This window comes from Lineus longissimus, chromosome 9 (genome assembly GCF_910592395.1).
Source record: "Lineus longissimus chromosome 9, tnLinLong1.2, whole genome shotgun sequence".
Lineage (NCBI taxonomy): Eukaryota > Metazoa > Nemertea > Pilidiophora > Heteronemertea > Lineidae > Lineus > Lineus longissimus.
The window spans coordinates 9,451,228-9,476,732 of record NC_088316.1 but is presented as its reverse complement, the minus strand read 5'-3'; the positions used below and the strand labels follow the sequence as shown (position 1 = coordinate 9,476,732).

Genomic DNA, 25,505 nt, shown 5'->3' with positions numbered 1-25,505 from the left:
CATTGTTGACACGCTTAGACATTATGTCTCACGGACAGATGATGCCTGTACGGATGGTGCTCTGTTTATTAGTTATGTGAAACCTAATAAGGCGGTTAGCCGTGACACACTTTCCCGTTGGGTGTCGTGTTCTTTAAGAGACTCTGGTGTTGACATTACATCATTTTCACCACATTCTTGCCGTTCTGCCTCTACCTCAAAAATGAAAGCGATTGGTGTGCCGATAGACGATTCTTGCATTGTGGAGGATGGGCAAATGCAAAAACTTTTGCGAAATTCTATGATAGGCCGGTTAACACATCTGATAATGATGCCAATGCTGGACAGGCTCTAATTAAAGCGCTACCTGCTAAATAGTGGTTTGCTGTTGTGTTCTGGTGACTTATGCAACTTCATACAATATAATATGTACTAGTAGAGTCGAGTTATTACATACTCTAATACAGTAACTAAGGTAGTTTGTTTATTGTTACTCATGTCCTCAAGTCTTTCAAGTCTCAAGTGATCACGTAGTGACGTGATAATGAGATGAAACAGAATTAAAAAATTACACGAGACTTACCTGGTAAGTTGAAGTGTGATTGTGATTCTGTGAATCTCAGAATCACAAACGGAGGGATCACGCACCCTCCCTAGGTTTGTTCCCTTCCCTGTGATCCTTTTTTCTTTGAGGACATTCCTTATTTGTTTAGCTGAGGATTCAGCTTCGTTCAATAGTGAGGAGCTAGTGGGCGTACACTATCTCAAGTGATCCCTCCGTTTGTGATTCTGAGATTCACAGAATCACAATCACACTTCAACTTACCAGGTAAGTCTCGTGTAATTTTTTAATTTAACATTACTGTTGTGAAAATTAATTAAATTCAATCATCTACTAGTGGATAACACTTAGGGGTATTAGTTCGTGATTGTTTATTTAGGTAGTTCATGTGATTTTATAATCGATGAAAACGTCGATAGCAACACGTGTCTTTGTTTACATTAAAGCCGCCATTTTGAAAAAATGCTGTGACATCACCGTGGAACCTCCGTTGTGCGATGTCATTGGTGATTAGATGACGTCATCAGTGGGTTGGTCCCGCCAAAATAATTATGGTCGGGTGAGGAAATACCGCAATGTCTTTAATGGCGGGATTCTCGGAGACTAGTACTGTTTTGTTAATAGTTTAGCTCATCAGAAACCAGTGTTGGGTTTTAACGGTTGCTCATGCGTGCGTGCATCTTTTTGAGAATAAAAACCCCACAAAAAGTCTTGTAGTTTCGTGGATGTGGCTTTTCACCACATTCAGCTTACAATGGTGGCCATTTGAAGCAGGGACGGAACATCGTCGATATAAATAGTTCCGATCATGCGCAAGGAACGTAACAATGAAAATGACCTGAAGTTGTGTTGGGGCTTTCTCTGGATTGCACTTCTCCGGATATAACTATAGCATCGCAGATTTCATCCTAACTCGTGTCGTAATTCCTTCGAACTTTTTCTCACATTTTCTCTTTAAAACATTAGTTTTAATGAGATTTTAAGTGGGGAAGACTTCATTTTAAGCAAAAGCATCTCGTTCGGACACTTTCCCTGATTCTAGGAAAGTTTGCACTTACTCTTTGTGGAAACAAATTTTGATGTTTTTCACAGCATGTCTGACGGATCAGTGCATATATGGTATATGATAAGATACAGAAACAAGAGGAATTTGACGATTATTGGTGACCCTGTACGGCGCGCGGAATCGTGGTCGATTGAGACCAGTAATTTATCCCATATCTTAATATCGACAATGTGTGCACGGGATGTTATACCGCTAAGGATACTTTGTTACCCTGAGCGATATGGCGTCATGGGCACTCGATCGCTTAACTATTCTCATTCCGTTTTGGAACAATCATTTTGAGAGATAGAGACACGGCGAAGAGTCTTAGCATCCTTGTGCCATTAATTTATTTTTCGTAGCGAAAAATGATAACACTAATGAATCTGCCCTCGTACCTGTATCAGGTATCAAAATTACTTGGTCAGTTCATGTAACTAAAATACACCAAGGTTCGGCCTGCTACAGTAACAAATCCATCTTCTATATTCCGATTTTCAGGTGGTAAAATGGTACGTCTTGCTCTCTGCTACCCCGACAGTGATACACTTGACTTCCAATGTCCTGGATGTCAACCTGTCCTTTGGCAGGGCAAAGGTAAGTCAGGAGTCATTTGAATTAATGGAACTGATCGAAAAGTTGTCAATGGAAAATGGGGTGAGGCCAGATTAAGAGTAAGTACGGCATCAAAGATGGCGGCAATCGATCAATTCGAGTGTCTAAATTTTTTTTAATTTCGGCTCTTTGGCGAGTTTACTCAGAAGCAACAATCTAGCCGATACTGCATTACTTTTAATGCAAAAACATGTTACTGAAACTAAAATATGTAGGACATGCAAACTATTGTATACAGGCCAAAGTTTTCGTTGACAGAAAGTGTCAGCAAAATGCGAAACATGTCGCTTTTCGTATGTTATCTTTGACATTATATCTAAATAGTTTAATAGAGATCAGTGACTCTGAAGCAGGCGTTTGCTTTAAAACGGGGTGTTTGTAACGACCATGTTCAGCTGGTCGAAGAATTGTTCAAAGTCCTGCTGAGCGGAATTGGCTTGGGTGTACCACGACACCCGGGAGACCTCTGTCCCAACGCGCGTCTATCGGAATGGTCGTTGGCTTTGATGTTGAAGCCATATGCTCCCTAGTTGGCTGAGTCTTATTTGAAAAACTCTGATGTGACTAACCATACATCGTACTTCTCGCAGTCAATCAGGAAAACAAGGTTCTTTGATTTAAAGGAATGTACTGCTAAACAATTTGGGGTTGTCTCATGAAAAAAGTAGAGGGAATGTGAAAACTTACTTTTAAATCACCACACTAAGTTCAATCAAACTGAATTCAAAATCAAGCCTTGCAGGGGAGTGGTTCACTTGTTTTTTTGACTGATATGGCAACTTAACAGCACTAACACTTACAAAGTGCTTTTTCGTGATATGACGTACTCTCTGGCCTCCAGGCGGCCATCTTGGAAATTGTTTTTTGTTGCCTTTTTGAAGCTAATGGTTGTACGTAGAGTGACGTCATTTTTAGCGTGGGTATAACTAATAAGGTTTAATGACATATCAACCGGGTTTTTGATTTGACCTACTTTTCAAGGTTACAGAGGTCAAAGTTCACTAAATCACCGATAGCTGGCACGTTTTGTTTCTATTCGAGCTAGAAGGTTCTAAACTTTTGAGGACATGTATCTTGAGACCCTCTATTCTACTCTAAAAATTAGTCCCGGTCGGACTTTAAATATGGCCGCCAGGCAGTCATCTTGAAAATTAAACAAAGTCCTATTCCTCCAAAACTAAAGATCAGATTGCAACCAAACTATATGTGATTATGTATCTATATACTCTTATCAATATACCTAATCTTCAGTCAAATCCCATTAGAGACAAGGCCACCATTGATATGCTAAGAATTTTAGCAGTTTAATTGTCAATGTTTAACCGCGTTGCATCAAATACTGTGTGGGGTTGTGAATCTGAAATTTTGATATGCTATTCCGGACAGTCGAGCAAATGATTGGTGAAAAGTAAACTGGTAGTTAACCACGGACATTTTTTGATAATCGACAAATTGCACAGACAATGATATTTCCACTCTTTTCAGCCAACTGGCAGAAAAATCTCAAAACACGCCCCCTATTGCCAAATTAGCAAAATTCACAATTAAGTTTTCATCAAATAATTTATTTATATCTGTAGATTTGCCACACTAAATATCTTTTCAATACCTCTCCAAATGTGCACTTGATAGTTAAAAACATATTCACGTCTAATTGATAGTTCTGGAACCTCCAACCAATGAATATTCAATGGTGGTGGTCTTGTCTCATGACAAATATGGCCGCAGGCCGCCATCTTGAAAATTCAACAAAGTCCTATTTCTCCTAAACTGTTGAACAGCTGTCAACCAATTTCCATATGACATGTACACTCTTCAATAATCCTGAAATTAAGTCATCTTTATAACCAAAATGCTATAATTAGTTGGTACCGGAAATTTTCTTTTGTGACATTGAGCCGAGAAGAATAATATTATTCAATGGAATCGAAACTGGTGAAAATTGCCAGAAACTGTTCTCCCCATATCCACTGCAAATGACGTGCATTACATTACCCGAGGTGAGCACATGGTCCCTGGACCATTTCATTATTTCAATATTTTCAATATAACTCTGGCATACCTAGTTTTCAGTCAAGTTTCCCTGGAAATCCTACCCTGGGCGATAACTTGAAGCGATGTATTCGATATATTATTGAAATTCACTGCACTGGGGGCACATTTTTATTTTCAGGTGGAAAGGTTCCAAATGATAAAACGAATATCAAGTCGTACATGAAAGTCATCCAAGTCACAGCATTTAATGCCATCACAGGCATCTCGTGTTTCGGAATCACGATGGCATTAGTTTTCCTCTCCTTCAATCTTTTTTATAGAAAATTAAAGTAAGTATATAACGCCATGTCATTGATTTACTTTACGTGTATAAATTCAAAAGTATAATAGATCCGATGCACTCTCCTTAAATTCAATTCCCGAAAACACGAAATACATTGCACATAAGATGTCTACTACTCAAAATATTGAACACTTACGCCGCATGCAGAGTTATTATGTTTTTTGTTACCACACAAATAGCTGAGTTGATTGAGTCAGAAATGTTAGTATTGGTTTTGTAAGCCATTCAAAGTTTAATATTATTTAGCTTATCTCAAAATAAATAACATTGATTGTAACATTGATACATGTATTCAGTGAGGCATTAAAAATCAAGAATCAAGCCTCCCTCAAACATTTAATGTCAAAGATGTATAAAATATGGTGTGTTTATTAAGGAATATTGTGTTTTTATAATTTCTCCATGATTCATGGTTGCTCAGAGAAATTTGTAGCAAAAATATAATTCTTTATCTTATATAATTTTTTATCTAGCACTGGGTATCTAACGCAATGGTAACCATAGTGTCAGCGCCTTGCTGACACTGTTCGAATCCGAACTCTGTTAAAAGCAGTGTTTTATTCCCAGGGTGTATGTAAATCATTTTGTAACTCAAAAACCTTTCCGTCTTAATCTTAATACCTTAATATGAAGAAAAATTACTAATTTTGGATGAGTATGTTTTACCTGACTTATCAACTGCTTAGATCACAATTGCTGAGAATTCATGCTTATTTATTAACAATAAACATGAAAAGTAGCTAATTCAATTTGGGTAGTTTAGGTCATTACTCGCACGCCCTCAAAAAGTGGAGACTCCACTGTACTTTGTGTGAGCACAATGGCCAGCTCGCATCCATTCCCCGATGGCAAACTTGTTCATAAGATACGTGCCCGGCGCTCAAATAAATATTCATATTATTTCGGGCTATTCCAATTATCGACTGAATGGGTGGCTCGGGTGCACTTGCTGAACTTGCAAAAAAGGTAATAGGTCCGCGGCCACTCGGCAGCGTGCCTCGCCTTCGGCCATGACATAGATCTACGTGGGTGTGTGATGGTGCATTGAGGGCACATGTAGTTAAGGTGTTTCTTATGGCCTATCTATAACAAGGCCTGGGTCTAATTAATTCCGTTGCTCCAGTGATTGATGATTAAAAGCTCCGACTAGGCCTTAGATTTAGAGCCCATGAGAGATGTAACTACATTCATTAATGCTTTTGAGTCCCCCTCCGGTCTATGCTTTAAGGTCTATTTGAGGGGAATTTCAAGAAGACTGAAACCACTAATTCTGTGAGGAATTAACGGTGAGGGGTGGTTATTCCACAGGAGCCAAATGGCTGGGGATTATTGTTCCGGGGGAGGCTAATCAGGGCATGTTGTCCTGGGGTATTTGTCAAGGGGGTACTTTGTTCAACAGACGACCATTTGAACCACAGTGATCATTTGATTAGGTCAATTTACAGGTTTCATGTTTAGTATCAAATGTTAAAGATACTTAAAAATCTAGAGATACCAACACCGGGTGAAGGTAGTTTCAATGAAGGTAATAACAAAAATCAACCGTAAGAAACTTCGAGAGCTATTGCGTGAGTTTGGTTTAAAGGACCAGTATGACTTATCGGTATTCAATGTTAATGGTGGTTGGCAGGGTTGGAGTGAGCCACATACCATTGATAAATGATCCAGGGTTTTACCTTATTGATGCTAAAATTAATTACTTGTTACACCAGGTTTATGAAAATAGAACATCTCCTATGTTCAGCAAAGACTGGGATAGTGGTATGGATACGCTTAACTGGAGTTCAGGGTGGATTAGAGATTCCCTCAATAAACACAAGCATGTGTTTCTTTCTCAAAACCAGAAACCTACTCAAACATATCAGATGTTTATTATTAAAAAATCTAAAGGTTTAAGTAATCCTGGGATACATAGGTTTAATGAATCTATCAGGACATATGTTTACTGTCTTTTGGGATCACAGGGACATACTAGAACACAGATAGTACGAACACCCAGGACAGAATTAGATGCTCAGAGGCAGTTTAACAAGCTGCTAATGGATTCAATGAATAAACACCCTGATATTCCGACCTCAATTCTAAGGTATCAGAATGCTGTTACCCAAACACATACAAGACTATATTTTGTAATAGGACCTGGTCTGTATATCATAGGGTCAGACATGGTTCTAGATGTAGGTAAGATAGATAACTACAATAATAGCATCTTGATAGCTCCAAGTAATGCTAAACCTGGTATTAAAGATATCAATAAAAAGAATATAGTAGCACCACCACTAATTGAAGGAGATAGTGTTAAGAAAATAAAGGTTAAGACTTATGTTGAGAAAGTTGAGGATCCTTCTTTTAAGACCCATGCAGGAGAAAATAGGCAAAATGATAATAGTACTAGTACTAATGTTCCTTTTAAGAAGGATTATGTTGCTCATGTTACTATTAAACATGATTATGACGCACATAATGTAATTAAGTACACACTGCTTGGTAGTCTTGGAGCATTGTTTACTTTTATGATTAGATAATTTCTGATTAGATAATTTCTGAAATTATAAATGTTGCTGAGGGAGGATAAGGGTTTGAAATGGGGGAAATGTATGGTTTTAGACCAAATAATATTCGTGATGAAAATATGGATATAAGTAATTTAAGTAGAATTCGTGATACTAGTGAAACAAGCTACAATAGTAATCTAGGTGTTAAAAGTAATTTAACTACTGAAAATCCATTCTCTACACAAGAAAGAGTAGGAAGTATTGTAACAGAACTGGTGAAATTAGAATCACATAACACAGCTATTGAGGATAAACTAGATGGTGCATTGAAAGGAACAAATTGAAAATATGATATTTATAAACTGAGTATTCTTGCACCAGATATTTTCGATAAAGATGGTGCTTTAGTATTCTATCCATCAAAGGAAGAAGTTAATAAGTTGACACCAACCCAAAGAAAATAATGCTATCACGTATTCTGACAATGGTTATATTGTATTTCCTTTAACTAAAACTAATGGTGAATTCTACTCTTACAGAACTTCAAAAGAAAAGTTTGGTACAACATTTGCTGACATGATTAAAGGAATCATTGAACCAAGTTCAATACCATATGTTCCAGGTGAAACAACAGTGCCTATCGAAGGACCAGCACCTGTAAGACAACCTCAGTTAGTACAAGAACCTGAGGTTAGAGCTCGATTAGAACTAGAAAACCAAATTACTCAAACAGATAAATCCGTAGAAAAATTGTCAGATACAAAGGAAGAAGAACTTAGGGCATTCGGTTTTAGTGATCAAGATATTAGAGAAATTAACGGGATAAAAAATCAAGGTAAAAATATTGCTGGAATAAGCTTGATTAGAACTAGAAAACCAAATTACTCAAACAGATAAACCCGTAGAAAAGTTGTCAGATACAAAGGAAGAAGAACTTAGGGCATTCGGTTTTAGTGATCAAGATATTAGAGAAATTAACGGGATAAAAAATCAAGGTAAAAATATTGCTGGAATAAAAGCAGAAAAAGACGCACAGATAATGGAACTACAAACATAGAAAAATGAACAACAAAGACAAATAAAAGAATTAGAAAAAGAACTAGAAGAATATGATGCAGTAAAAGAAGAAGAAAAAGAAGAGTTAAGAAATACAATAAAAGAAGTAGAAGAGAAATTAAAAGAAGAAAAGGAAAAAGTAATTAGGATAGAAAATGAAAGAGAGGGACAAATTGAAAGAATGAAACGTTTATCAATTAATGTTTTGAAGAAACCAGATTCAACGATTCCTTTAATAGATAGAATTAGGTTACTTTCTAAGATGGACAGGTTAACTATTGTTGCCATAGTAACAGCTGTAGTTATGATCTTCACAACTCTAGGTCTAACTATCAGTAATTCTCTGAGTAAAGTAGTTAACCCAATCCCTGATAGTAAAACAACTGCAGCTAAACATGAAGATAAACCTAAACCAGAACCTAAACTAGAACCTAAACTAGAACCAACAATATCAGACAGAGTAAAAGAAGTTCTCAAGAAGTTTGCTGATTGGCTTATGGAACTGGCCAAGAAATCAGCAATTGCTTTACCTGGAATAATCGGGTATTTTGTATCATTCTTATGTAAATCAGTGGCCGGTGTTGTCGGTTTTCTGGCTGAACACATGATCATAGTATGTTTTATTATTATTACCTCAATAATCTATGGATTGATAGAGGGAGTTAAAGTAGTAAAGAACGTAGAAGTAGAAGTAGAAGTAAGTCCTAGTCACGTAAAGCGTAATAGTAAGAAGTAATAATGAATTTTACCAATAAATAATGAATTTTACATTGATAATAAATAGAATGGCAGGATATTTACTCAACATGGATAGAGCACATAAGATTCCACTTGGATTGAAGGCTGACAGGCAGCACCATGTGATTACACATAACCCCTCAACTGCTAATCCAAAGGAAACACTGTACGTTAGGATACCGGCATTGAGAGAGAATACATTCCTTGTCCCTAGATCTCTTTATCTGTCGGCTGATGTCACCATCTCTGGTGATTCAAAGAATAGTGTGGTTAATAACCTCGGTAGAAACTTGATATCAAAGATGGTAATTAAGTGGGGAACAGAACAGGTATTTGACCTCAACGAATACAAGGCATTATTCAACATTTGAAGATTTGTGGTTAACAGAAAAGGAAAGAAATGATAGGGTGTGTCAAGGTATTCAAATAGACAATCTAAGGAAGTTAAGAAATGATAGGGTGTGTCAAGGTATTCAAATAGACAATCTAAGGATGTTAAGATCTGGTGTATCTGAAGCTAATGTCACTGGTGAAACTAGTGATAAAAATACACTTAAGAAATTGTTCGAGACCAAATACAAGATACCACTAGATTTCGAGCTATTCTATACCAATGCTCCATTTTACAGAAAGCTAAACGAACAAGGCGTGCAAGATGAAGAAAAACCAGTGATAAAAAAACTAGAAGAAAAACTAGTGATAAAAATACACTTAAGAAATTGTTCGAGACCAAATACAAGATACCACTAGATTTCGAGCTATTCTATACCAATGCTCCATTTTACAGAAAGCTAAACGAACAAGGCGTGCAAGATGAAGAAAAACCATCACAAGATGAACCAGTAATAGCACCTATTGTTGATATCAAACCACTTGTGATTAAACCACCTTTTGTGAATAAACTGTCTGGTGTCCCTGTAGTGGTGAAGCCACCTTCAAGATCTACTAGATCTTTGTGAAATATAACTGCTGCTGTTGATTCTAGTTTCTCGCATTAATTAAATGGAAGACCGAAGTAGGCTTTAGATTTGAGTAATCAAAATAAGAGTAATCAAAATATGAGTAATCAAAATATGAGTAATCAACATATGAGTAATCAAATATGATCGATGAACAGAATAACCAGCCTATTGGGACGAAGTCCGACCTAAACCCTCAGGGTTTCAGACTTAATCAAATCAGTGAAGTTAAGAAGTTCTTTGAAGCTGAGATTGAATGCAGGCTGAAAACATTTATGAAATACAAGAAAGGTTTTGATGTGATTACTGGGTTTAGCCATGCCCTATATTTCACAAGTGTGGCTGCTGACTCTGCTGGTATTTCAGCAGTAGCAGGAGTCATCACTGTTCCAGTAGGTTTTGCTTTGGGTGGTGTGACAATAGTAAGTGCCATTACTTCATCACTACTTAGTTTTCAGAAGAAGGTGATACTTAGGAAAATTGAAAGCATGATATCACAATTGGCCATTTCCAAACTTAACACAATCAATGATTTGGTCAGTAAAGCCTTAACTGACTCTCACTTCTCTACAGAGGAATTCAGTTTAATTTAATCCTCAAGGAAAAGAAGAAGTTCATTTCCTTGAAGAATGCCATTAGAAAGAGACAAAGGGAGGCTAGTTTTGACGTAGAAACCCTTAAGAAGACTTTTCAGAGGAAGGGAAAAAACTAGCACAGACAGAGATGTTAGAAAAACTGAAACATCATCATTATTATCATTATTCTAATGTACAACAATCATTGCCTTCAGCGCCACCTTATTCACTTTAATATTAACTAAATTTATACTATTGAAAGGACAAATGTACAAATTCATTCCTTTTATAGAGTACTTTAGTTTTTATTATTTTTAACTTGAAGACCAGGGCCCGGTTGTTCAAAGCACCGATAAGGTTATTGGTCGATAAGTGTTGTCGGTGGATAAAAATCAGTTGTCGGCCGATAGGTAATCCACCGACAAGTATGAGTTGCTCAAAGCCAATTTTTAGGCCCTTTTAGTTGTCAGTGTATTTGTCAATGGATTATCCCACAATGCACCTTGTCACCTTACTTCCTGAATCACGAAAAAATGTCTGACCAAGAGCTGTCTGCTGCAGAAGAGAATAGTAAAATTGTTAGGAAGAAGAACTTTACCGATAAAGAGGTGGCTCTGCTGCTCGACTTAGCAGAGCCACACACCAAGCTCTTAACGTCGGTAGTTGATAAAGTATGGAATTAGTGAAACCTTGGAAACACTGATAAACCTTGTAATATTCAATGTAAACCATTGAATCACTGTGCAAATAACGCGGGAAATCGGATGCGTTCCTTCCACGATTTATACCCTCCCAACTGACAGTCTCGTCCCAGCTGACTTTATTGATAGCAGTTTGCCAGTTAGTTCAGAAGCCAACATTTTTAATGTGGAGGATGACGTCATCAATTCGCAATGCGCTGTGGTCGTTAAAATATTTTATTTCTCTTCAATGGAAGCAAAAATTAGTTTTTATGATTGTTTTGTATTCCATAGACGATAAAGTATTATGCTCGGTACTAGATGCACGAGATCATAGGACAAACACACACGTGAATAAAAAAAACCGCTTAGAACTGGTGACGTCACAAAGATCTCTGCATCCCTCGATGCGTACTGGAAGATGTAAGAAATCGCTCACGGCGAAGGAATTTGTTCACATTTTTCATCTCCAAACCCTTCCAAAACCTTCGGTGAAAAACCTTCATCTACGTTTCTTGTCATGTATAAGATGATGTACGGATAAGTGCCAGCCGGTACTGCATGATGTAGTCAATCTTCTCTGTATCACCCTGTATGATCACACCGCTCCGTAGCTCAAATAGGCCCCGTGTGGTGGCGTAGTAAGCGGAGCGCTGATTGGTCCATATTATGGGTGTGTGGTGGGCGTGTCGTGACGTGAATGCCCATATTTGGGAGATCAGTAATGTACACTGGAGGCGAGGTATGACTGGGTTGTTCTAAAATATAGATTGTTGAATCGGATATGCGACTGATTTCTAAACTACCGTCAAATTCCGATCTGATCATGTAAAAATAATCTCCAAATATTGATTCGTAACCACTTTAGGTTCCAATGGCATTATTTCATGTTTTTATGCATTTTTAGGACTGATTCCAAGGTTTATCACTGGTTCCAAGGTTTCACTGATTCCAAGCTTTATCAACTACCCTTAACGTCAATGTTGACAAACACCGTCACCAACAAACTGAAGAAGAGCGTTTGGTTCAATATTTTAAGACAAATCAATGCCCAGGGGGGTGGAACAAAGAACCTAGAGGGAAATCAAGTGCAAATGGCAAGGGCTGACAAGTGGAGCCAAGAATAAGATTGCTAAGGAAAAGAGAGAGAAGAGGAAGACCGGAGTTGGACCAGGCCCACGATCGTTAGACCCCGTGTCACAGAAGATTGTGAGCCTTTTTGGTGACAGCCCAAGCTGGGCTGGAATCTCTGGTGGTGTGGAATCTGCAGTGTCATCAACATCAGCAGCACTGCCAACAGCACCAAATGCCAGGTCAAATGGGTATTGGTCTTCTAAGACAGCCCCAGAGATGCTGGCTCAACTAACCACCGGTTTTCCCCCACCTACACTGTTAGAAGGTATGACACACGGATTTGTCTAATTTAACTTTCATTTAGGCCTATACTGTTCAATTACATTTTCAGGAGAGAAAACAAACGTCTGCTAGGCCCACCACCATCTTTTGGCAGACTGCCAGCCAGGAAATCGCATGTCGGCCATTTTTTCATTCTTTTCAAAAAGTTCAAATTTCGAGTCATAAAAACTGGTAAAAACAAACAAATTGGTCCTTGACCTTCGAACATCCTGAACTCTAGATACTCATAACCGATGTGAAGATAATCTCATCTTATGACAACTTCATATAGGGCCTGTGTGTGAGAGAAAACGAACTTTAACAGCAGTACATGCTTGCACACTGATTGAACATGTTAAATGATGCCGCAGGTCCAGTGACCTTGACCCTATAATTTATGCAAGTGCATAACATATGGGGTGCTGTTTGTGAATCGAAAATATTGTTGGAAATAGACTTAGTTTCTAGCTTCCATTTTCCTAGTTAATACTGAGTGAATAACAATCACATTTTAATGTCATGAATGTTGTTGTGTTCATTGAAATTTTTAAAACTTCGAGTTTCCAGGACAATTCAAAACCATTTTGAAAACTTTGTGACACAATGTAAAACACTACACACTACAGTGAACCACTCCATCCAAATTGGTGTTACTGTTATTTCAGATAGTCAACATTCCTATGAGTACAACGAGGAGCAGAGGGAGCTCAGGAGACTTGTGGAAGAGGCCAGTGGAAGATGGGAATCGGAGCAAGAGCCGTCACAACCGGTATCCACAGACTCTGAATTCAATGCCACAAAAGAAATGGCCATCGCCATAGAGCGGAGGGGCGGAAAAGGGAAGAGCAAGGGGAAAGGGAAGGGGAAGAAGACGAGCAGTGCATCTACTCAACTTCCTGCCACTGATGGACAGTTGTCAACTGTAGATTGTGTCAAAACGTACCAATGCATATGCCCTGTCCAGCACGCTCTACTCTTAAAGGAACTGTCAAATGCCGCCCTGAATGAAAAGAAGATGAAACTGGACATTTTGATGTTGGAGATAGATTAAAACTGTTGGATCTTTACAACTCCAGAATTGCCACTTTCGTCTTCATTTCATTCCACAAAGAATGTCAAATGTCATTTAAACCCTATCTGTATTTGAAGGAACTGTAATTATTTTATTATCACCCAAAATGTTACGTCTTACAGACACTTGTATATAAAGTTCAACGTCAAGAATAATATTTGTTTATCTATGAATTAATCTTAAAATCCTTTTCTTTTGCAGGGTTCAGTTTCAAATTGCAGCAACACATACACGCCGTACATCCATGAACTCCAATGTATTAGTTACTGTTTACCTAAAGTGAATACCATTATGTTTTTCATTGTGAATGTCAAGCAGGTTCAACATTAAAATTGGTATGATCTAAGATCAGAAAAATTTGTTTTTGGAAGAAATAACTCATAAAAGATATGCTGGTGTATCTGTGATGCTTGTTTTGAAAGTAAGTCTTACTACATACACTCGGTGAACCCTGAATGTGTATTTAGAGAGAGGGGGCATACTCCGTCAAAATGATATGGATTGTTGAAGTTTGCCTATTAGAAGAATCGTTCAGTGACAAATTTCCGCATAGCAAACCCATCATTGGGACCCTGGTAGACATGTCTTTGTCGTGGTTCTCGCCTTGGACGTCCTAACAGCGGCTCTCTTCTGTCTATAGCAATACTGTGCAGGACACATTAAGCTATGATGGTTTTGCGTGTTCTGTCAGGACGCATGCGGATTTCCCCATGAAGACAATGAAATCGTCTCTTCATCACCCAAAAACAACGCTCGATGGAATTGCGTGTCTTCTTCTGAGCTGAGTTATAGCGTTTCTCAGCACGTGTTGTGGGCGTCAGATAGGGGGTTAAAAGAAACGGCTTACACGGATAGCCGGAATCTCCCAACAGATAGCCTTCTTGCATGTTGTTCTCGGAGGGGTGCTGTCCGATTTCTCTCTCCTTGAAGATGTGGGACTCATGTGTGGCTCCAGGCCAGCGAGCTACAACATTTATAAGTTTCCCAGCAATAAGTTAAAAAGAATGTTTAGTAGTTTTATCTTAATATCCTTATAGAGATCCTTGGGCACTGATAAGTACCACAGTCACACAAAGAAGAGGATAGGGGCAAGATGAAGTTACACACAGTGGTCAATACGGGTCTCACCCATCTCACAGTACGTCAAACCTATTCATCCTTGTATGAGGAATATATTTAGTGCTGAATCAAACATGACCCAGTGCCCTAACTATGTAAGTCTTCTGAATGTGGCCAATTTAATAGCTTCCTGCTCCTGCCTATAGTCCCCCTTTAAGTTTTTTGATTGAGCATTAGAATGATAAGCATCGCAGGACATATTCATAGATCAAGCTTTTATTAGATTTTTAGTTTAGATAAATATTATACAGAAATTGATTTTAAATTTTTTTTTTGAGTCACACTGTAGTTACGATTTTGAAAGATATGTCATCCCATATGCCAGGAAATTTGTGCTATCACACACTGTCATGACTGTTTTGACACACAAAATCGCATGGTTTCTTCCCAAATTAATGATCTGGCAGAGTAGGTACGCAGTATAGAAGTGGATGTCTGCGCTTTTCTGTGCGTTTGATGAGTTTTCAGGTGCCCAATAGCCACAGAAATCATGAAATGAGCGAGTGTAGTGTAGGCGGTGACAGTCTATGTACATGATGTACATGATGTACATGATGTACATCAAGTCAATGGTTAAGATACACTCACACTCATTTCACTGACTGCTAGAGTACAAGCAGTAGGCCTTTGTGTTCAAATTACCTCTGTGGTCACAGATTCCCTGTGTGTTGATACTGTGGTACTGCCTACGGTTGACGAAGCAAGACTCGTAGGTCGGTTTATTAGGGCCTTCTCCATTTTCACGAAACCACAGTGGGGTTGATGGTGACTGTATCTTAATGTGGGTACCATCAACGCATCCGATGACTTCTGGAAACCCAGCCATTTCAGAGAATCCTGTGTGAATTTTTCTGCACTCGTCCTGTTCTGTGGGCCATTTGATAACGTCATCTTTGAAGCCAACCAGGGCATTACTAACTGCCACGACAATTTTGCTTCCTGTGCCCTTATCGTATCCCTGTAAATCTCCAACGATTTGCAGAAAAGACCCTGAGGCGTAGAAGCGAAGGGCTAACATCACTTTCCTTTCAGAAGAGAGGCTTTTGTTTCGCCTGGTAGGCCTCTCCAGTTTGTCCTTTATCAAGTCAGTGATGTAAATAATACTTGGCCTGCTGGATCTATATCGTTTTCTTAACCCTTCATCATCATATACATGTATATCCAAATCATTCTCTCTATGCCGGAAAGTTTTGGGTTTTTTCATCAAATTGGAAAACAGGAGCATTCTGTGTGCGGCCATTTTGTTTCTGAGAATGCCTGACAACAAGAGTTGTCAGTGTTTTTTTAGGTTTATCGGTGCTCAAGAGCACCGTTAAATATATCGGTGGTATTGTCAGCAGTTAGAGCTTGTCGGAGCTTCTAACAACCCAAAACTGTCGGTGGTTAAAGTTATCGGTGGTTTGTCCGCAAACTATACACCGACAAGAGATATCGGTACTTTGAACACCTGGGCCCAGGAGTTAATTGGGTGTAATCCCTTATGTTGTAATCCATTACAACACATGGGTTATGTACGTCCTAAGGACACAAAAAATATCTCTCATGATACTCATGATACTCATACTCCTGTTACTGTTACTCCTGATACAGCAGTACAGCCACCTATGAAACAGTGTGACATAAGTACAGAATCTAAGGTTGAAATATGTCGTAATTGTAAATGATGGACATTGTTTGAGTATGCTAAAAACTTGAACCTAACAAGGTTCACAACTAAAAGTATTAAGTACACGTTTTGTCCTGGAGCCGAGTAACAGTGACAGGGGTCAATCTGACAGTAATTCTCAAATAAATCAGCTAAAAGTAACACATCAGTTTTAAGGTACAAGTCAATGAACTCCCTGTGATTCCTGATCCCATAGGGTCTTAGCCTTTTCATAGGCTGAATCCGATGCCATTTCATTTTTCAATTCGTCAAAGAACATGGCCTTCCTTAGGTAAGTAACATTGTAACTTTCATGTGACGTGTAAAAGGAATAAGGAACTGATCCTTTCCTCCTCAATAGTTTGAAGTTTGTAGTATCAGGGAACATCTGTCTAAACTTGACTGTAGAAATCTGTACGAGTCTAAGAACATAAAACGCCCGAACTGAAATGAAATGTATTGTTCTGCGGTTTTAGCAAGTAATTTAAGTTTCTTATGTTGGGGTGGTTTAGTCATTAAATCGTTAATGAATAGGTAAGATTCATAATTACTTAGATTGTGAAAAAACACAGGAACGAACATTGCTTTCTTTTCATTCAGATTCCAAGAGCTGTGAGCAGCAGCTCTAAAACTACCACTGTAGTGATCATGGTCCTTGACCATATCATAACCTAGCTGATCGCAGTAGAAACAGTGTGCTTCTTTTGTGGTATCTCTTCCAGTCTTCATCTGTCATCATTAAAGGAATGTTTAAGTTCAATAAATTAGAGAATTGTTCCTCCATTTTTAATAAGTCAATTACAGACACCAACGCCCCTGTGACATTTGCATTCACTATTGAAGTGTTTTGGAAAGTCAGAGTGAACAAAAACTCCAACTGCTGATGCCATCTGTTTAAATAGCTTTTTGCTTCCTTCATTAACATTATTTTACTGGGTTAACAACAGGAATACCTACTGATTCAAAATTAGCATATATCACAAAAGAAACTCTGTTCTTGAATGAGGGTTTTTTAAACTTAAGTTGAGACCATTTACTATTCGGTATAGGTAGACTGATTTTGCAGTAGTCATGGTCACAGCATTTATTTTTATGATTGCCTAATGTTAATTTCCGGTAAAAGTAATTCATACATCTCCTGCAAAGATACACTTTATGGGAAACTGACCTGAAGAAAAGATTGATGTCTCTTATGTACATGAAATGGTCTTTGAAGTAAAGCAGATCGATTACTTCATCATCGTCATAGTTCTTACCGTTCCCAGACAGATAGAGATTGTTGTCATGCTCGATCTTGGGGATATCCTTGACACAAACAGGAAAGGTGTTAATTTTGATTCTTCCTTTATTGAGTTTGGTTAGAGTTTCAATTGTGATATTATCAGTTGTAATTTTATCAGTTGTGATTTTGTCAAATTTAGCAGCCAGTAGACTCCAGAAAAAAACATTTGTTATCATTTGATTCCACATTGATTACAGCTTTTGCTTTGAATGGTAGTTTATTAAAATGACCGCCCTTACACCTCTTGTATGAACAAATGGTCATGTCACATGACTCTATTACGTTCAGTGTCAGGCCCAATCCTAGAAAGTATCTCTCCTCAATCTGGGCCTTAATGTAGTTTAACTGGTTGGTTATTACATAGGCATCTTGGTTTCTTGATATAATGCTTTCCATTGGATACTGAATTGGATATACAACGCTTTCACCATTTCTATTGAACTGAGCGAACACTGATATGCTTACTTTGTGGTGGTAGTCATTGAGTTGAAATAACACTTCTTCTAACTTATGTTTGTATTCATACACTTGTTTCGCTTCTCTGCCAATTTTCACTAATGGTGACTGCAGGCTTACCAAATTCCTTTACAATTTTTACACCAGTCACTTTTCTTATGTCATCAAGCTCTTCAGTCTCAAATGCAAGTTTCTTATCTTCACGTTTAGGAATCAGTGGCTGCACCCTTTGAGCAAGCACTCCTTGAGTTAAAGATAATGTTTGCAATCCTTGGGTTTAAGTCTGCGGTGATGTGGGTGGTAGAGCAACATGGATATAATTTGGATTTAATCTGGTCTGATATCCTTTGGTTTTCCTGTGAACGGCCATATTATTGTATGATATGTATTTCTCACACGTATGGCAAATCTTATTTTTATCAATCATTTCTATTTAATTTTAAAATATCTATTAAATGTCATTAATCATAGAATGAGATACCAAACCTACTGTATCTAATTTCACTATTAGGCATTTGGCTATTTTCAAATATTACCGCATCAATATGACACAGAAGGAATTCCCTGTGCTCATTGATGATGTAATCACCATACAAACGATGATTGTTCAAATAGCAACAACAGTTCCGAGATGTACAGATGACTAAAATCAATACAATATTTTAGTCAGTAGGCCTAACTGGTGAACATCGATATCGAACATGCTTTTGCATACTAGTGGAAAGTATGTAAGTTTTGGAAAGAAAAAGTAACTGTGTGCATTATTGAAGTGATCAGTCCAGAGCACCAGTTTTCTGATGATTGATTGATGCATGACAATTGGTAGTTGATGTTTGGTTGATGATTGGATGTTGATATTGATGTCGAGGATGCAGACTGCCAACACGGTAAAACACGAAAGAAGAAACTGATGATAAAAAAAAGATATAGTGGGGGTTGAAACTCCATTCTTACCCTGCCAATGATAACTAACCGTAGAAGTTGTTATCATGTGACAGCATATGTGTGGACTATGCAATATCAGGCTATGGTATCACCTTATTTGTTTGTTAGGCGATATGGCCTGTAAAAACAGATGTTAAAAACAGATGGTTTCCACGCAGGATACCCGAGCAATGATTGCGCATGCCTGACATTTACATTGCGCATGCCCGGTGTTTACCTTGTAGTTTCATGAGATACTGAAAGATGTCACTGGAAATTGGTTGTTAAGGATGAATATTTCCTGTTAACATTGACGACCATCGTTCTTAGAACCATTTTTGCTATTGCATGCTAACTTACGGCAAGTGCGCATGTCCGTTTTCAAGGCGAAGGGAATTACGGGAAATTATCAGACTTAGAAATCCCCGCCAAATTAAAACCTCTGTCGAGAATGGTCTCTATTTTGTGATTTTGTGATCAGTGCTATTAATAGGGAAAGGCGATGGGATGGTTTTAGTGTTTATAATTGAGCCATTCTTAGTATTTTCGTTCCAAATATTGCCGAAATATTTGGAATGAAATACTAGGAATATTGCGAAAATATCATGACCTACATTCCTACCAGCGCCTTTCCCTTTTACTTTAGTTAATTAGAAAATGTTATTCATGACCACACTCTACAACCATTGAAAAACTGTGACTCCCATCTCCTGACTAAGCCTATTTTGACCAAACATCTTTTCATTGCGTTTTTATGAACTTACTTCACCAGCACTACCTTAGAATTAACCAGGCAGCAAACTACCAAAACCGCATGATTTGCAGGAGAGTCAATTGGATAATTGGATTGTTCTCCCAATCAACCTGAACTTTTTCAACCTATCATTGAATCTTTCTACATGTATTCTTGCCTTGTAGCGATTTTCCTAGTCAACCACTTCTTGTGGAGTCAACTTCTCTCCCCCGTTACGAAGGGGGGGGGGGGGTATGTACACATCAACCTGCTTTCAATGTTCAAGTAGACTTTCTTTAATCGTAAATCCCTTATCTTACTAGAATCGATTCACCAGAAGTAATCGCATCAATCATTCCATACTTCTCAACTCACACTTGTCTGCCTTTGACCCAGATCACGCAACATTGTTTGTCCGCACGTGACACTTGTGCACAATATTTCGTCAGGACATCAAATCGGGGAATTACTATTTTAGCTCCAGTGCTCATTTCTACTAAGAACGATTTCGTTTCTGGGTATTTCACGAAAATGAACAAATCCGTTCCTGACTACAATAGACCCGAGGAAATGAAAATTTTAGGCAAAAGTCGTCGTTGGATGTCGTTTATCGTTGTTCTCATCGCGACAGAGGGACAGGCATATGATCAATCTAGGCGAACCATCGTTTACTCAGAACACTGTCTGCAAAGAAGTCCTCTAAACCAACAATTAGGTTACATTGCCATTGCTCCCCCCCTCCCGTATTATATGGACATCTTTTCCTTCCCTTCAAACAAGTACTTCTCCACGGGTCCATCTCTAATTTCTCATAATCTGCGAGACCTTCAAAGAGATCATTCAAAAAGCAATTGCAAAGGTGCTCCCTCATGTGATGGAAAATGTCAGTCTCTTGACAAACGTCCAACCACCCGATGTTGCAGATGTCAGATTAGTCGGATGAGGATGACGCAAGAATGTGTTAACAGGGATAGAACACTGAGCACTATCGCCAATATCTAGTGACAAAGTCCGATGGAGGCCTATATAGATGGGGGAGAGCGTAAGTCATAGAAGGGCCCAAGTTACATAAAAAATGTAATACAAGTTGGACCTTGTGGTGCAGGAGGCTTAGGCCTAGAGTGTATGGCTTGAGGTTTGTGGTTCGATGTGTCAATATGAGGTTACTAGTGATACTATGTGATTTACAACTTTGCGGAAATACGTCCGTTTTTAATTGTTGATCACAAATGTAAAGCTCAAATTTTCCATTTTTAATTAGATTTATTATAAAATCGCTGAATGTAAACCACCGCGACCGCGAAAATGTTCATGTTGTGACGTCATCAACGAAAACGGCATCGAAGCGAGCCGTCCGGGCGGGATTAAACCATCAATTTTTAGAAAATGTGCATTTCGATTCGAAAACCTTACCGATTTATGAGAAAGGGACGTAGTCATTTGTCAAAAACAGCTAAACCATTATATGGTGAAATTTTACACGAGTTACCTTTTAACTGTTTGGTTTGCATTTTTGATTTGTGTGGTGATTTCGATGGACAGTGATGACGATTATGACGATGGGGCGGACAATGAGCAGGCAGGATATGAAAGGAGGCATCTTTATGGTTACAGCTTAAATCAGCGGTTGGACTACGTTGACACTTTCAGACTGCACCATGCGATAGGCATCGACCGTGTCTGGTCTATGCGTTTCATTTGCGAACCATTTTCGTATACACTCACAGACTTTCTCGAGATGGGTAGATGGATACGAGGAAATGGCAGAAAGGGGTGATCGATACACGCAAGATAAGAGAATACAACGCAGAATTCGACAGCATGGCCGTGACGAACAAGGTACCTCAATTTTTTTGTCAGCAATTGACGAAAAACGTTTGCCCTCAAGTGGAGTAAAAGATCATTGTGAGCTGTTTCAGTCAGTTGCATTTTCGAGATTTGTGTTTGAATAATTTTGATCAGGTGACTGTTGTTAATCCTTGAAAACGCACCGGAGAAAAAAAACGTCACTTTGCTTCAGACAGCCGAAGCGATCACGTTATATCAGGAGGCGAGGCGTAGGCAAGCACTCACAGGAACTTTTTGTTTTGTGTCTGAATACGGCTGCCCAAAAAACGAAGAAATGAGATATCCCTAAACGTCTCAGCCGTATTACTCTGCGTGCGCCTCGCTTAAAAGAAAAACTCATTCTGATACGGATCACCAAAATTAAAGTTTCATTTTCTTTCTGGTTTTTTTTCAGTATTTTGGCCAGAGATGGAAAACCAACTCCCCCTCATCGTAGATCAATACCCGACCCATCGGCATCACCTCTCCAGTCTAGAAATCCAACGAGCGAATAGAAAGGACTACCTCCTCCCATCTGACTTAACCTTTAACCCCATTTTAAGAGCCACCTCGGGTTCTAATGGAAAGCATGGGAAATTGGGCATGCCCATGAGGTATTAAGAAGGACACTGTGGTCTGATTTCCCGCCTAGAAGTAGTCCGTATGATCAGTCTCGGCTGGGAAGATTGACCGAACGATTGATCGACAGTAGATTGTGGCTGAGCTGGCTTCTTCCAGAAGGAAATGTGGGCGCAGTGATCCTACCTTCATTAAATGACGAACTGATAGAGGATGATGATGATAATGAGTTGAGGTTTGAATCGGATGTCGGTGATGATGATGATGATGAATGATTCAACAATAAACCTTTTTTAGTAACGTTCATTTAGTTTAATCCATTCATTTGTTCAAATACTGCCAATTACCCCACTGTCAGACCAACTTAACAGTTTATCAATTGGCCAGACAATTCGATTGGATAACCTTGTATTATTGTCCCTGTTCAAACTGTGAAATCCGAAATCCCGGTGCCCTATCTTGTGCTGTAACACTGGAGAGCATACGGGAGCTGTTGTCATGCTTTTGCCCGGTTGCATACCGATTACCTCATAGAGTTAAGGACACTTTTATGGTTATCTAGGCCACCGACCATATAATATACTAGTCTACTCTAGTTGGAAGGCCAGTGTTGTGGGGGAGTGAATTAGATCTTATTTCCAAGTGTTGAGTATTTGGAGGCATGTGGAGGGTTGTTATGCGTCATGGTTCAGGTTCTATTGTATGACACTTAACAAAGGGAAACCAGATATGGTCCTGAGTACAGTAGTCGAATGGAAGAAAACACACGCTGAAGTGGCCGCCAGTAGTAATTGTAGAGGCCTCCATCACTAACTTTAAGAACACATCGCAGACACTGGGATGAACACTGCATTTCTAGTGTGCCGAGGCATTAAATTATTCCGAATTACGTTGTAAACTGTATGAAATTGTCCTCAGAAATGCACCGAACTGTGGAAAATTTTTACAAACATAATACAAACAGCTGGAGACAGGTTCCGATGGTACTGTACCGAGGGTTTCAACTTCATCTTGCAGATGGCAGCACTGTCCTTCAGAAAGTAAAACCCCGAAAAACTATGTTTGCGCTGAAAATATGGAATCGACAAATAGCTGAAGTTTTTTCGCATGGCCAATCTGCTTCATACTTCCAAAAATGACCAAATACAACCCAGTGGTTAATGGAGATACGGCAAATTACGCCAAATAGGGTCCAGTAATGATTTATATATTGGTATAGATTCACTCAAAACTCTCAACTAAAATGTATAGTTTCCGCATTCCTTGTATAAATGTATCCACATAGAACGTATGTAATACTGATCATGAGGAGCCTCATAGCCTCGTGGTTATCACTGCTGGTTACCACGCAAAAAGTCCATGTTCGATCCCGGGGAGAACCCAAGATTGTATTTCTGGATGAAACGGCGTTGCTTTCAAGGAACTAAATTCCTTGCTCTTCACAACACGTAGAATACAATGTATGGCGGATGAGACAAAAAGCCGTGGTCCCTTGTACCTGAGTGTCTATACCAGGACAAGTAAAATGTCCCACATCCGCCGATAGTGAACTCCATACCTCCGGCGAAATTACAATAGGGTTACGACACCGGTAACGATATGATATGATGATGGTACTATAATGTACACAACATATTATATTTATCTTACCATGTAATATTATCTAATTTTTGTTACAGAAAAGAATATATAGATATAATTGTCAATTATATCCTGGCTAATTTCTTGCCAATAACAATATTTTCAGATATTGTAAGATTCTAATTAGTATTTTAAATCTTGGCAATAATTATCTTAGTAATTAATTGGTAATATATAACTAATTTGATTACAATTAAATAGTAGGATTCGGGCCCTGGGTCCAGTGCCTCAAAAAAATATTTTGGTCGTTTGGTCATTTGATGCTGCAGCTGCGGGAATATGCGTTTTGAGCGGTTGAGGAACGATCTACTGAATCGCTCTAAATAGCCACCCAGACAGCCATCCGTGTAAGATTCATACAATATTCTTAGTTGCGATCATAGAGTTTCATGAACACGTACAGTCCTTCCAGAAAGTAAATGTCCACAGGTTTTTTATTATCACAGAGATAGCACGAGATTATTGAATGCGGGTTTCAGCAGAGAATGGTATATATGGTTGGTCATGTATGTTGCATTTGAACCCAGCTAATCCTGTCTCTTCATTATGTAACAGGCAAGTTTTAAAATGTCCAAAAAGTATTTTTTTATTTTATTCTATATTCGTTCTTTTTCACAATGTATGGGTGAACTATGATGCAACAAATGTTTTCTTTGCTTTCATTACTAGAAAATTCCTGCTAAATTCTTTCATTTTGAAGATAAGTTTTAGCTCGCTGCAGATGATTGTTTTTTTCAGACAGCTGGTGACCTTTGAGAACACCCCTCATAGTCAGCAATGCAGTCAGTCAGGGTCTTTATGGCCAACTCAGCTCATACATGAGTGATTGGGGGTCTTCATCAAAGGTTATGGAAGAGATTAAAAAAAAGAACATAAAAATCCTACGGAAAAATGTGCACTTGTCATGACTCTCGAACACACTCTATGGAATTGCAAGTGCCAAAAATGTTGGTCATAAAGCACAGTTCATGGGCTCATTTGAATTTTTGAAAATAAATGAAATCAAAAAGTGATTTTTTGACCTTTTTTGAAATTTTTGTTACGTCATGAAGGGATGGAATTAGGTGCATCCAAATACAACAGATATATGACCAACTGAATATACCATACTCTGCTGAAAACCGCATTCAAATATCTTATTCTATCTCTGTGATATTTAAAAAAAACTGTGGACATTTACTTTCTGGAAGGACTGTACATGTACATTCGTAACGACATACTTAGTTAGGAACTTAAAGGCCATATATCAAGGTTTGAAAACATGCTTGATACTCATGAAATATGTTGAGGGTTAAAAAACAAGATCCCAGACATTAAACAAATTCTAATAATAAAGTCATTATTTAGTTATTTCAATTTTCAATTTTAAACTATTTGAATTTCCCACCACAAACAACTTTAGATTAGTTCCACATGTGGCCGCTAGGGATTTTTTGATGACGTAGATCAGGTCAGTCAGAACAAAGCAAGATGGTTTCCGCATACAGTTCAGAGAGTGAGAGCAGTGAATTTGAGGATGTTTTGGTCGATACAGAAGGATATTTAAACGTTGAGCCGTACATGTTCGAGCCATTAATATCACTAGATCATAATGAGAGTGATCATTCGGACGAAAGTGATTAGAATTTGTGGTTAATCAATTTGCATGGCAGACCTGCCGATATAGCAAAGAAGACATTGATAGACGGTTGCAGATACATAACATGTATGATTTTTGAATAGACTAATGTTGCACAATATTGTTTCGCCTTGTCAGTGTTGTATCGCCAGTTATGTCATGACGCTGAACT

General features: G+C 38.4%; 1 protein-coding gene across 2 annotated transcripts in view; it reads left to right on the top strand.

The window, feature by feature from the left end:
* Positions 1 to 25,505, top strand: part of LOC135493844 (gamma-aminobutyric acid type B receptor subunit 2-like) — a 600,170-nt gene that overhangs the window by 367,358 nt on the left and 207,307 nt on the right. For both annotated transcript variants that reach the window (XM_064781458.1, XM_064781459.1), the window contains 2 exons: positions 2,088 to 2,183; positions 4,375 to 4,525. In XM_064781458.1, coding sequence (XP_064637528.1) covers positions 2,088 to 2,183; positions 4,375 to 4,525 — 247 coding nt within the window. The remainder of the gene's footprint in view (positions 1 to 2,087; positions 2,184 to 4,374; positions 4,526 to 25,505) is intronic.